Source organism: Paralichthys olivaceus, chromosome 21 (assembly GCF_024713975.1).
Source record: "Paralichthys olivaceus isolate ysfri-2021 chromosome 21, ASM2471397v2, whole genome shotgun sequence".
Classification (NCBI taxonomy): domain Eukaryota; kingdom Metazoa; phylum Chordata; class Actinopteri; order Pleuronectiformes; family Paralichthyidae; genus Paralichthys; species Paralichthys olivaceus.
The window spans coordinates 11,684,972-11,698,452 of record NC_091113.1 but is presented as its reverse complement, the minus strand read 5'-3'; the positions used below and the strand labels follow the sequence as shown (position 1 = coordinate 11,698,452).

At 41.4% G+C, this 13,481-nt stretch overlaps 3 protein-coding genes across 4 annotated transcripts; 1 reads left to right on the top strand and 2 right to left on the bottom strand.

The window, feature by feature from the left end:
- Positions 1-10: 10 nt before the first annotated feature.
- Positions 11-3,955, bottom strand: crym (crystallin, mu). The gene is made up of 8 exons (XM_020083188.2): positions 3,650-3,955; positions 3,424-3,574; positions 2,908-2,970; positions 2,191-2,292; positions 706-889; positions 459-580; positions 299-383; positions 11-165 (listed from the first exon to the last, which is right to left on the bottom strand). Exons 1-8 carry the CDS (start codon positions 3,814-3,816, stop codon positions 92-94), a joined length of 948 nt encoding a protein of 315 aa, XP_019938747.2. The 5' UTR covers positions 3,817-3,955; the 3' UTR covers positions 11-91.
- Positions 3,956-5,204: 1,249 nt separating this feature from the next.
- Positions 5,205-6,943, bottom strand: snu13b (SNU13 homolog, small nuclear ribonucleoprotein b (U4/U6.U5)). Its single transcript, XM_020082739.2, has 3 exons — positions 6,713-6,943; positions 6,411-6,531; positions 5,205-5,656 (listed from the first exon to the last, which is right to left on the bottom strand). The coding sequence occupies exons 1-3, from the start codon at positions 6,713-6,715 to the stop codon at positions 5,394-5,396; spliced, it is 387 nt and encodes a 128-aa protein (XP_019938298.1). The 5' UTR covers positions 6,716-6,943; the 3' UTR covers positions 5,205-5,393.
- Positions 6,944-7,808: 865 nt separating this feature from the next.
- On the top strand, positions 7,809-13,125 carry uqcrc2b (ubiquinol-cytochrome c reductase core protein 2b). Of its 2 annotated transcripts, none has more exons than XM_020083616.2 (14): positions 7,809-7,966; positions 8,779-8,865; positions 9,472-9,621; positions 9,817-9,881; positions 9,970-10,026; positions 10,209-10,333; positions 10,719-10,816; positions 10,899-10,956; positions 11,046-11,141; positions 11,240-11,439; positions 11,752-11,832; positions 11,923-11,999; positions 12,282-12,435; positions 12,778-13,125. In XM_020083616.2, the coding sequence occupies exons 1-14, from the start codon at positions 7,934-7,936 to the stop codon at positions 12,859-12,861; spliced, it is 1,365 nt and encodes a 454-aa protein (XP_019939175.2). In that variant the 5' UTR covers positions 7,809-7,933; the 3' UTR covers positions 12,862-13,125. The 2 variants fall into 2 exon arrangements, with proteins under 2 accessions (XP_019939175.2, XP_019939174.2); XM_020083615.2 differs by lacking the exon at positions 8,779-8,865 and adding an exon at positions 8,901-9,002 and having other exon boundaries at positions 7,819-7,966.
- Positions 13,126-13,481: the final 356 nt, after the last annotated feature.

Below are 13,481 nucleotides of genomic sequence, written 5' to 3'. Positions count from 1 at the left end.
GGGTGAAACATCATGATTAGGACTTTGTTTAATTCTCTTGATCAACTTGTGTGACATGGGTCAAACCCAGAGTCTGAAGAACAGCGTTACTTCATGGCCAGCTGTGTTTGGCTTTCCATTGATCAAACACCAGCTTGGCAGACACTGCATCCTCAACTCCCATTCCTGTTATAAAAAAACAACCAACTCAGAAACACAGAATACCATGAAAATATAATTGAAAACTTGTCCTGACATAAAACATAAAAATACTTTCCATATGATACAGATTTATAGACGTACATAAGGTAGAGCTTACCAAGGGATTTGAACACAGTTGTCTTCTCTCTGTGTGCTGGTTTAGTCCCATTAATAACGTCTCCTAGCTCTGCAAACATCTCTGCCTGAAAAACCGACATCCAAAATCATATTCTGCACAGAGAACCAATAATACACACCTCAGTCAATGAGTGACTGACCCCAGAGAGAATGATGTCACCAGACTCAGCCAGCGCTCCCTCTCTGCTGTCGGCGTACACCACGGCCTCCTTCATCAACACGTCGTCCAGCTCCCGCCAGTTCGACCTACAGGCTCCAACCGCTGCTCAGCAACAAGAGAGAAACAGTTTATGTGCCGCATTTTTAAAAATCCACTTAAAAACTGAACTGAAATTGATCACATATTTGCCCCTTATTTCTGTTTGTGTGTTTATTCTTTCTTCCCACCTGCCACGTGGGCTCCTGGTTTGACCCACTTGCCAAACAGTACCGGCTCAGTAGATCTGGTTACTGTCACTATGGCGTCCGCTCCCCTCACCGCCTCCTCCGCTGAGGCACAACATGTTACAGGGCCCCGGACTGTTTTCATGAACACCTCAGCTCTCTCTTTCGTGTGGCTCCACACACGAACCTGGGGTGAACCAATCACAGAACTCATTTCAACAGCACTGACTCAGAAAGTCATAATTTAGGACATCCTTGTGGACAAGATATGCCTGCACACACTGGAAAGCACTGGAGAGCATCTAAAAAAACAGATTCAGTGTTCAGGTTGGTTTTCAATCTTTCTCTTTGCTCAAATTAATTATAGACTGTATACAAATAATGACTCAAGGTCAGAGTGAAGCACCTGCAGAACTGGCTGAAACCTGTATTCTCACAAATGACCAGCAGAGGACGACTCCACAGGTCGATCCCACATCTCAGTTGATTTATGTCAGTAAACATTATCTAAGGACTTTATGCTCTCGATCACTAGTTTCAAGTCTCCCTCAATACAGCATGATGCTCATTTAGTAAATGAGGGTCCCATTTAGAATCATGTAGACAATAAATCATAGTATTCAAGTCCAGCATGGACCATAAGCATGGAAGGTGGACTGGTAGCTGGAGAGGTGCCAGTTCACCTCCTGGGCACTGCTGAGGTGCCCTTGAGCAAGGCACCGTACCCCCCAATTGCTCATAGGGCGCTTTTCCTGGGGGCTGCCCATCACTCTACCATCTCTCTCCAAAATATGCATGTCTTTGAGCCCTGTGTGTGTGTGGGATTGTGGATTAATGCATGTATTAAAAATGAAAAACATGAGTGTAAAAAGAATTTCCCCTTGTGGGATCAATAAAGGAAGTTTAAGTTTAAGTTAAGTTTAAGTTATAGGATGTGTTGGGACATGGATACAGTGTGATCAACAGCTAGTACTGCCAAATGGGTTAAGGTTCATTCTGGTTTCAAAAATCAGTGTGGCATTGGCAGGAATACAATAACTCAAGGCTTCTAAGCAGCAGTTTACTAACCAATGTGTGAGGTCACAGTGGAATGTCACAGAAACAGACACTGCCTTTTTACATTCCCACTGTAGTAGCAAAAATTAAATCAATACTACAAATTACCTTTAATATAGTTACAACTTACATTTTTTTGTTTGTTTTTGGCAATATCTAACTGGTTTGTCCCACGTGCAAAAAAAGAGGAACAACATGTTTTACAATACACAATCATCTATTAACTCCCTCTCATCTCACCTTTCATAAATCAATAATGAACTTCAGCTTGTTTCTAACTGTACACACTTATAATATGGTCATTTTTGTATGTTGTCAGGAAAACACCTTGTTTAAGCATAACAAAACTTTTGTTATAACAAAAAACAAGAAGCGTGACACTGTTTTTCTTTTGTTTTACGTGGCAGCATCCCACCCCTGTATACACAGTACCTCTTTAAAGGAGAACATTTCAGTGAAGACATTGTAATGACTCAGGGCCTGGTGGCCGGTCCCCATGATGGTCAGCACCTCTGCCTCTGGACGCATCAGCAGCTGTGTGATGAGAACACACCATGACAAATCCAAGAGAGTCAAAGTTAAGGACAGAGCAACATTAGAAAACAGGTAATTACTGAGAACTGAAGCTTTGCAAAGGGAATGGACGTTTCTTTGAAAGAGCTTAACCTTTGAATCTGTTTACTTTCTCATATAGTAACCTGGACAATGTGTCACTACCAGCAGGCAATTTGTTAATTTTTACCGAGGGGGATGCTTGTACTCTTGTCACATAAACACGTCAAACCGAATTCTACTGAGTCTCTATGAATTCTGTCTGTCTACTGAAGAAGTTAAAATCTTTACTGACAGCCACTGACACGGACATACGGTCAGTGTAAAGAACACATTCCTCCTGTTCTTTTTGATGGATCCCAAATTTTAGTCAGCAGCTCTAACTATAGGATACTCACTGACACGCACAAATGTTCTATCTACACATGAAGCACTCTCTCATAGGGGATGGGGGATGTCAGAATTGGCAGGTTATTAAAGGGGATGGCTTTTGGATCATTGTGGTTTACAAATTGCCTACTGGTCATAACAATAATTTTTAAAAAACATAATTTTTTAATGCCTTACAGTTCAAACTGTTTCCCTCAGACACTGTACCTTGGCAGAGATTGCAGAGACTGCAGCTGTCCTCATTCTTGTGATGACATCTCCATCCATGACCTGCAGGTTGTAGAAATTGTATATTTTTTTAAAGTATTACCTCCCTCAAGAAGGTCATGTCTTTTGTTTTGTTTGTTAGTTAGCAAGATTGCACAAAAAAAATTCACCCGGTTTTCATGAAACTTAGTGGAAGCAGGTATGGTATGGACCAGAAATGAACCCATTAAATTGTGGTGTGGGTCTTGATCATGGGGACAGATTCAGGATTTGTTTTACTCATTTCTCTTTCTTAATATCTCAGACAAAGATTTGTGGATCTTGATGAAAAAAATCAGGAATGTTTCAGGGACAGATATTGGTGCAATTTGGTGCTGATCGAAATTAAAATCAGGGGAAAATCTAGCGAATATAAATGTGGTAAGGGGAGAGTTGGGCCTTGGCAGAAGTTTGTGCACGGCAATTCTAGTTTTCATCTTTTTGTCAGTCATTCATGCATGTGCCAGATGTACTCACAGCTTTAACATTCCCATACTCTGGATCCAGCAGCACCACAGTGGCCTGAGTGGCTGGCAGAGTGGAACCAGCCTCCCTGTTGTAGAAACACACGAACTTTGTGCTCAGGACTCCATCGTTCGCCATGTAGGTAGGCATCAGCCCCAGGAACCTGAGCAAGTTTAATAAGTGTTAGCAGCAACAGCAATGCTTTTGCTTCATTTGCAGTGAAGACGAGCAGACCTACCCGCTGTGTTCCTTCAGGGCCACTGTGGTGCGCACCGGCTGGATCACCTCAGCGCTGTCCCGCCTGGAGAACTTACCCAGAGCCTCCTCCAGCCGCGGCACCAGGGCTCTGTAAGTCAGCAGCTCCCTGACTTCGTCTTCCCATATGACAACAGGAGGCTCAGCCATGACTGACCTCCGCGATTCAAATAAATTAAATAAGTCCACTGGAAATGCTGTGCGCAAAGAGCCAATGAAATAGTTGTGTGTCAGGACACACAGATGTGCCCGTTCTCAGTAAGTATGTGAGAGTTCATGTCTTTATGTGTGGAGAGGTGGGCGTGTCTGTTCCCTTGACTCTGCAGCAGCTCAGATGACGTCAGCTGAGTATTTGCAACGTGCTGTCTGTTATAAACGAGTTCATGATTGGATCTATCCAAAGTGCGTCCTGGCTGCGTTCACACCACAGGACGTCAACAACAGGTCTGATGAGTTGCGTTGAAGAGCTGCAGTAAAGTTTAAATTTTTTTTAGAGATGGTAACAGTGGAGGTGTGGAACTGGAAGGACAGGCTTTAGAAGTAGTTAGAAGTAGTAGTGCTATATTACCTCTCACCATTCTATTTGGATTTAGGTATAAATTGTTCTTACTGTAAGTATTTGCTCACGCAATCATTTTCCTGTTCTGCTACTTTAAACAACTTTTAAATATCTGAAGGCTCTAAGAGTTGAAGAACAATGGAGAAATGTTTGAGAGTTTGAAAATTAAGTTACAAGATTGAAAGAATAGAAGTCAATATTGAGAGAAAAGTCATAATTTTACAAGAACAAAGATTTATTATATTATATGGCATATTTTATCCCCATATGACTTTCTTCTGAAATCTAACTTTATTCTAGTAACATTATTATATTGCATATTATCATATATCATATCAGCATCTCATGTTTTCTTTTAGATATGGCCCTAATAATAATAATAATATTAAAGTGATCCATGTTCCCCAAAAAGACAAGACAATATTCAATAAAATGAATATAAAATACATTTTGTACTGCAACGTTTTTTTGCCAAGATAATTTTACTTAACAATTTTTACACTGGAACCTTCACTAAAAGATGTGAGTACTTCAAATAGGAATGTTGGCCATTCACTATTTTTACTAAAGGTGCAGCATCACACTTAATATTTCCCTCAAATCCCTTTTAGTAACTAGTATCTAGTTATTTACAGGAAGACCTTATGTTAATGTTTCAGTTGCATGTATGTTCACGTTATGTATAATGAAGTAAATATTGGATTCTAAATAGAGACAGGAAAAGTGAGGCTGTATGTTAGTACCAAACATTCCTACACCCACCTGTCTCTGACCATAATTCAAACAGACAACAGTGAATCACTGTTTAAGTTGCCAGAAGAATGTGGCCACAAACCCTGCAGGTTGAAATTTCTTGCTGCTGAATTTGGCTGCAACAAAAATGTATCACTGACTTGGGAAAACTTTGATACAGTTAACAGGTTTACAACATGAGCAAAGATGAATATAACATGAAAAAGAACGTGACCAAGTCACCAGGTTTAAGTAAAAAAAGAAGATTTTATTAAGAACCAAGCAATGTCTTTGCAAAATGATACACAGAAGTAAATGCAATGTCCTAAAAATCAAAATTACATGCATAACAACTGTTTTAAATCAAACAGAACTATTTTCAAACTGGAATTCTCCTCTTGCTCTGGGAGACATTGGGACAACAGTGCGACAGAACTCACACCAGCAGTCTCTCTATAGCCATCTGAACAGACTGAATCTGCGGCTTGAGCTGAGATCCCTCCTTTATGGTGACAGAGGTAGCAATGACGGGGCGTGACACCCCGCAGGCCCGGCCAAGGGCCTGCTTGGAGCGGACGAAGACGTACGGGACGTTCTTGTCTTCGCAGAGCAGTGGCAGGTGGAGGATGATCTCCAGTGGTTCAGCATCAGCAGCCATCACGATGAACTCGGAGATGCCTCTGTTCAGGGTTTTAGTGGCTGGAAGAGAAAAGAACAACAGTTTTAGCGTCAACGTTTCCTCAACTTGGAATCATTTTAAATTGACAGCTCTCTATTGATTTTAGAAGTGATTCTGCAAACCCCCCACAGATTCTGGGTGATTTTCTTCCTGAACACAACCAAAACTAGATAAATGAGGATTTTTGCAGATACAAATATTCGGGGAGTAATCATAGACTCTTGACTATTTTTATTATCTTAAAATCTAATTCTATGTATTTGTTTTCTACTTAAATATATATTTATATGTGAAATAACCATAAATACACATTCAAAACAGGGACAACATTAAGTCTATGAAAGGTTCATATATATGATTCATCAGTTGAGCTATGACCACAACCATCAAAATCAATGGGATGTCATAGGTGACTATGTAGTATGTATGTCGTGCACTGTAGTGATTTTGAAAAGTGTAGATCACTAACAAACGTTCTGTATTTTGATTTATATACAGATAATACATTTGAGACCCATTTTCATTCATAAAATTGGTTCTTTTTGCAGAAACTTTGACTGACAGAACTACTATTATAAAAGAGATATGTTTCCTTTCGACCATTAAAGTTGAGTTGCAGACCCGCAGTGAGGTTGTGTTTGTAGCTGTGATAACATGTGGGACCAGCACGTTTCACAGACCAATGATGTGAACACAGATCAGTGTAGACACACACGATCATATCAGGAGCTTCTGATAGTTAGACTCTGGTTAGGTGTAGTTCTGGCAGCTCACCCTCGTTGGCTCCCTTCCTCAGCTGCTTGTAGTTGGAGGCTTGCTGCACCAGGTCCAGGATGGTCTTGGTCAGCGTGGCGTCGGCCAGCGGGTAGGCCTTCGGGTTCACTTGAGGTTCAGTCTGCCAAGGATTAACCCAACAACAGCAACACAACTACATTACCCACAAGGAAACGCTTTATAAAGTGAACTAACATGTAGTTTTTAGTTTCCGCTCAGTTCCCGGTGCAGCCTGGTCACTTTAGCTTGCTAACAGTTAGCTGGTGAGCTAGCACGGGGCTTCATTCAGAGCTAACACTCACCATGGTGAGGTGGTTTTCTGCTGTTCCGGCCCTCTCGGCGAAAAGCTTCACGGAGGACTTGTTGTTTCACCCGCTGATGAAGAGGAGACGAGACGAGATCTTCGATTCGTTGACAAGATTTTACAGCGATGAGGAAAAGTTTCAGAGCTGAGTTCACATGCAGGAGTCACTACGTTTACAGCACGTGTGAGGTGACGCACATGCGCACTGGAGAGCGAAACAACAGGAAGTACTACCGACACTATAAAACACATTACTAGTAGTGGTATACATAAGCAACAATGTTTTGATTCACGAAATTATATGCTACGACAATAATCAAAATGTAATATATACATATATATATATAACATACATTATATTATAATACAGTATTTGTGAATTATGTATTTTATTTTGATATATTTTGGAATAAAAAATACAACATTTAAGTGTTTATATATAACTAGATTAACCATTTAAGGAGACTCCTCATCACCTGTTACTGAGAAAAATACTTTGTAGTTGTAGTCTTTAAAAAGAAAAAATGAAGAACACACGATTTTATTGGTGATGTACCATTACATTGTATCACCATTATTTAATTTCTATATAAATATAAACATTAAATCAAGTTAAGGTCAGTGAGATGTTTGACTTCCACGTGTTGCCAGCACAGCTTCAGTACATCTTGGCATTGATTCTCCAAATCTCTGAACTTTATTGTGAGGATGAACCATAGACTGTATATAAAGAGGGATGAACACGATTCATCTAAACGAAGTTTCCTATTTTGATGTTTTGATGTCGTTCGTGTAACGCGTTGTCAAACAGGTTGGTCCGAAAGTTCAATTGTGTTGACATCTGGTGACTGTTAAGTATCTGAATTTGCTTTTTTTCTTCAGTAACTTCAGTAAACAAGTTTCCCTTTAATTTCTCATCTGTCTGTATTAGTAAGATATATTAGTCATATAAATTAGAGTTTAAATTCCTGGGGTCAAATCTACTCCACGGATTAAGGATGTTCGTAAGGTTAAAGTTTAAATCAGTGTGTTGTGTACTAAGGTCTTATTACGAACACATGGGTTAGTTTGGGTCTTTTCACCTCCATGCCAGCAGAGGGCGCGTTCCCGTTGGCTCCGCTTAACTTTGGCGAGCGAGGACCGCGCTGTGCATTCTGGGTAGGGCACTTTGAAGTTCGGCCATATTGCTTCATCGTCCTGAGTGAAGGAGAGAGGGGAGATGAAGGGGATTCGGGGAATAAGTCAGCTCTCGGTAAGGAATCATCAAACCTACATGTCGTGTAGTTGTAGTGGTGGATGCGTTGTAAACGGAAGCAGTCGTTAGTTTCTCTGGGTGTGAGAGAGACGGGGGGAAACATGGTGAGGACAGGAGGAGGTGAGGACAGCAGGAGGTGAGGAGCAGAGGAGGAAGCGGTCAGATGAAGCCTGTTGTGTTCCACCAGCGCTGAACAGAATTATAAAGATTCACCAGGTCCAGTTAAAATACTCGTTTATGGACAGTGGAAACATTTGACTTAAACCAGGATCTTCACAACTGTTAGCTCAGGCTACACAGCGGCTAGCTTCCTGTTTGGGCAGACTTAGCATCATCCATTCCATTCTTATGCAACTCACATTTGTTTTCAGTCAGCTGTCTTATTGACGGTAATATTACACACGTGCTTTTTCTTTTACCAATAGAAAAGTTGTGCCTTGTGTTGGAACTAAGATAACTCCATGTTGGTAAGACACAGAAGTAATACCAGCTTATAAACCAGAGCTCTGTAGTGTTAATGTTTTGAACAAAGAGTCCTGATTTTGATATTGTGAAATTCATCAACAGATGGAGTTTATCTTGACGTCTAATGTAATGGTCAAATTCAGAAGCCCTTAAAGAACCGTTCATGCTGGAAAATTCTCCAGAGCAGATACTAATCCTTGTGATTTATTTTGTCACATTCATGGCTCCTAGTGCATCATTTCTCAATCTCTCACCCTTCTTCTCACACTGCTTTTACATCTGACAACCAGCTGGCGACACATAAGTTGTAATGTTCCACCTTCCAATGTTCTCTGTTTTTCCAGACGAGGCTTTATGCGGCCCAGGCTGCCCGTAAGGTGGAGGCCACCGGGGCTGCCGAACGCGTAAAGTTTCAGCCGCAGGAAGTGCAGGTCAGTGGTGGTTAACTTTTCTTTTTCCTCCACAGAGACGGTTCCATGTGGCTGCCGGGACAAGCCAGTCCCTCGTCCAGCCCCTGGCAGGGCTCAAGCTCTCTCCTGGGGCTGCCCACTCCTACCAGGATGTCCATGTATGTTGGGGAGTGATGGGGACCAGTGTGGTTCTGGGTCTGACAATGAAGATATAAGTTGTTTAAAAAAAAAAGTTTGGTTATGCTTAATGGAGTAATTATGTATTTTCTCTTATGCTGAGTTGAAAATATCAAATCATCCGTCGATGTCATTTTGAAATAGAAACCAATCTTCATTCTGAATTACTCTGTGTATTGATCAGCACGTTATCCCTAACAAGCAAATCTAACATCTCATGGATTTCACTGTATAGTTGCTTTCAGATATGCATTGAATTCTACATTACCTCTAGATTTTCTCTGTGTATGTGTGAATACAAATGTCCGCGTGAGACGCTCAGTTTCTGTGCAGGGAACCTCTTATGTGTTGTGCATGTGTGAAAGTTAGACTACAGGTAAACTCTGTAGCCAATTCTCTGTATTTTACCTGCAGGTCATGTCTAAAACGGTTATGCCTCCTTCTGTCCAGGTCACCAAACTGTCCAGTGGACTGGTGATCGCCTCACTTGAAAACTATTCCCCTGCTTCCAAGATCGGAGTGGTTGTCAAGGCCGGCTGTCGTTATGAGACCCCTGAAAACCGTGGGGTCACTCACCTTCTCCGACTGGCTTCTAGCCTGGTATGATTTACCTACAAAGCCTCTTGTCCTTTATATTATTTCATTAGCTATAATGAGTCTCTGACACTGCACAAGCTCTAATGTACAAACCAGTCCCTAGTACACATTTGGTATTGTATGTGTTAATCTGTAGAGCACAACAAACATAATGAATACTGGGTTCTGTCTCATCGTAGCATTGAAATACTTTTTCAGACAACCAAAGGAGCTTCCGCTTTCAAGATATGTCGTGGAGTTGAGGCAGTGGGAGGCAGCCTGAGGTCAGTGACCAAAAAAAGAAAGAGGTCAAAGCAAACCACTGTACACAAGTCTCTGCATTTCTATCTGTATGTGTTTACTTCTCTGCAGTGTGACCTCATCCAGAGAGAACATGATGTACACTGTCGACTGCTTGAGAGATGACATGTGAGTCTTTGAATAATTACAATTATGTGATCATATTGCATTCACATCACATGCACATGTTGCTGTTTAAGTTTAGTTCAGGACTGGTGGATTGTCATGTCCAGTTTTCTGTGGAGTCAAATCAATAACAGGGTTGGGTTTTTTTGCCCTCCTCTCTCCTTCCTTTTATTTTTTGTCTGCAGTGACACTGTGATGGAGTATCTGATCAATGTGACGACAGCCCCAGAGTTCAGGCCATGGGAGGTTTCTGACCTCACATCCAGAGTGAAGATGGACAAAGCTCAAGCTGCACAGAGCACTCAGATGGGTAGAGGCTTTATTTCCCCTGTGCACATATTAATTTTATAATTTAATCCCATTCAAAAAATGCTGTCTTAAAAGCAAGATGTTTTACTGCCACAATTAAAGCTCCAATCCTTAACTTCCTCCTCACTGTAAACTAAAGTACACATGATGGAGCATCTAGTTTATTGAACTTTTTTAATATAATTATTGGTGAAAAAAATTATCAATACTTCATTTCCCCAAAACTTTACTCAAGTGCTGAAAACGGATGATATTTTAGATTCAGTTAGTGTCTTTGGAGTCTCTATCATACAGACTAATTTAATTGTTTATTGCTTGAGTTGATTCTTCCTGCTTCAACATCATGAATATTGCAGTTAACGATCAACATCTTTCTCATTTCCCAGCTGTGATCGAAGCTCTCCATGAAGCTGCCTACAAGAACGCCTTGTCTAACTCTCTGTACTGCCCAGACCACATGGTTGGCAACATCCAGTCTGAGCATGTGAGCATTCCTCCAGTGTTCAGTCTGTTAAAACTGATTTAAAATGCATTCCCACTTTTTTAATGTTTGCATTTTCCTCCAGCTGCACCAGTTTGTCCAGAACAATTTCACGAGTGCAAGGATGGCGCTTGTGGGACTTGGTAAGGTGAAATCTTAATGGACGTGGACATTAAAGTAACATGCTCTGTGGTGAAGACCATTAGGTTTATGGTGTTCGCCTCTCCTCCAGGTGTTGACCACGCTGTGCTGAAGCAAGTCGGAGAGCAATTCCTCAACATCCGCAGTGGAGCAGGCACCACGGGAGCCAAGGCTCAGTATCGTGGAGGTGAGCTGCACCTGTCATATAAAAGTTTTAAAACTTCAGAGCAAACAAAGTAAAAGACTCTGTATTCCTCCCGGTCTTTTCTCCTCCTGTCTCTCCAGGTGAGGTCCGTCTGGCCAACCTCGCCAGTCTGGTGCACTCAGCGGTGGTGAGCCAGTCAGCAGCGGCGGGCACCGGTGAGGCTGTGGCCTTCAGTGTGCTGCAGCATGTACTGGGAGCTGGTCCACATGTCAAGAGGGGGTCCAACACTTCCAGCAAACTGATCCAAGGGGTTGCCAAGGCAACTGCTGACCCCTTTGATGTAAGTGGTTTGTCAGCTCATCACAGAAACTTGTAAAAGAAACTTTGCACTACAGGGCTTTCCCTGGTACCTGTAGAGGAGTGTGTGTGCATGGTAACCATATTTTCGACAGTATCAAATCTATTTAACAAAAGTAGCAACTTTTTTAAACACAGGTAAACCTACTAAAAAAGACAAATAATTCCTTTCCCTTTGCCGGTAGACGAGTATGACCGCCAGCTGCCGGCTGAAACACTGATGCAGATAGAGTCATGTATCCATTCCTATTTGGCTTAACAACTTCTCCCCCCACATTCTCTCTTTTTTGAACAGGTCAGTGCTTTTAATGCAAGCTACTCCGACTCTGGTCTGTTTGGGGTCTACACCATCTCCCAGGTTGGAGCTGCTGGTGATGTGAGTATCCCACAGTCACAACAGGAGTTTACCATCACAACCTTATCCTAATACAAAGTAGTGAAATATCTTGATGTGACCTCTCTGCAGGTGATCAAGGCTGCTCTTGCCGAGGTGAAGAACGTCGCTGATGGTGGAGTCACAGCTGCCGACCTTACTCGGGCCAAGTAAGACAGAGACAGATGATTAGATACTTTGACTTTCCCAAAAATACAGATGAGACGATCACGACATTGTGAACAAAGCTGATGTTTCTGTTGACGGTAAACACCAAGGAAATGAGGTCAACAGTAACATTAAAAACACGCAACATCGTTTTTCATATTCACGTCTAACGTTGAGCTTAAATGAGCCTTATCTGCTGTTCTTTTTTCTCCATATTAAATGTTGTCCTTGCTGAGTTTGAACTCCAGCAGCTGATGTTGGCCGTGTCTTTGTTTGCTCCTCAGGACTCAGCTGAAGGGACAGTACCTGATGTCTCTGGAGACTTCAGAGGGTTTGCTGGAGGCACTGGGCACTCAGGCTCTGACTGAGGGATCCTACGTCTCCCCCGAGGAAATCACCAAGACCATCGACAACATCTCCTTGACTGATGTCGCCAACGTAAGACGTTTGGTCAATGTTATGATTCAGTAGTAATTTATTACCAACTAAGATAAATCAGTCAATAATCATATAATGGGTTAAAAGTTTCTTTGTATTGATAGAAGATGTATTTTTTCGTATTTTTTTATTTTGTCATAATTTTGTTTTATTAAATTTGCAGGCACTTGCATATTGTATGTTAACTAGGACAATCTCAGCTTTCTTTGTACTGAGGCTCATAAATCGTTGTATAAAGAGATAATTTGGCCCAAAAGATTCAACAGTAGATAAATGTGAAACCTGACATTTTGTAAAATTGTCATTGTAACGGTGTCTTATTTTTTTCTATTTCATTTCAAGGCTGCTGGCAAATTTGTGTCTGGAAAGAAGACCATGGCGTCCAGCGGCAACCTCATAAAAACACCCTTCGTGGATGAGATCTAAAGCCCCCACGTCACCTCCTACTTCATCCAACTATGACGGCAAAGAAACGTTTGTCCCCTCCATATTTTGACAGGAAATCTTCTCTACACTTTGCAATGCTATTGTATTGAGTGTTATATTGCCATAACACCACTGGGTTTTCATAGGTGTTGTCACAGTATATAGTCGATGCTACTCTGGTGCATCACAATGTCGTGCTCCACTCATCTGTCCACATTTACTGTACAGCTGATGTAAAATAATAAAGAAATTCTATCTACCATACACATGAATTGTATTGTTTTGTTGGTGTCTTAATGCTATAAAATGTTTCACTTTTTTTGCTTGTTAGTTTATTTACAATCTCGGAGCCCATCGACTGTTGTTTTTTGATAAATTAGCCTCTGGGGCCATGACCAATATTTTAGGACTTTCAGCGTAGATTGTGGACATTTGGGCTGAGACTCCAGATACATTTTAAAGTTAAGAATCAAAGCATTTTGAGTCAATGTGCTCCGGCTCTCAACCATAATCTGTTCAAACATGATTTGTCAAACTTGAGACAGAAACCAGAAGACGTCCCTGCCCGACATGTCCCTGCCTGACTGTTCACCTGCAGAATCTGTCATTTACTTACTTGC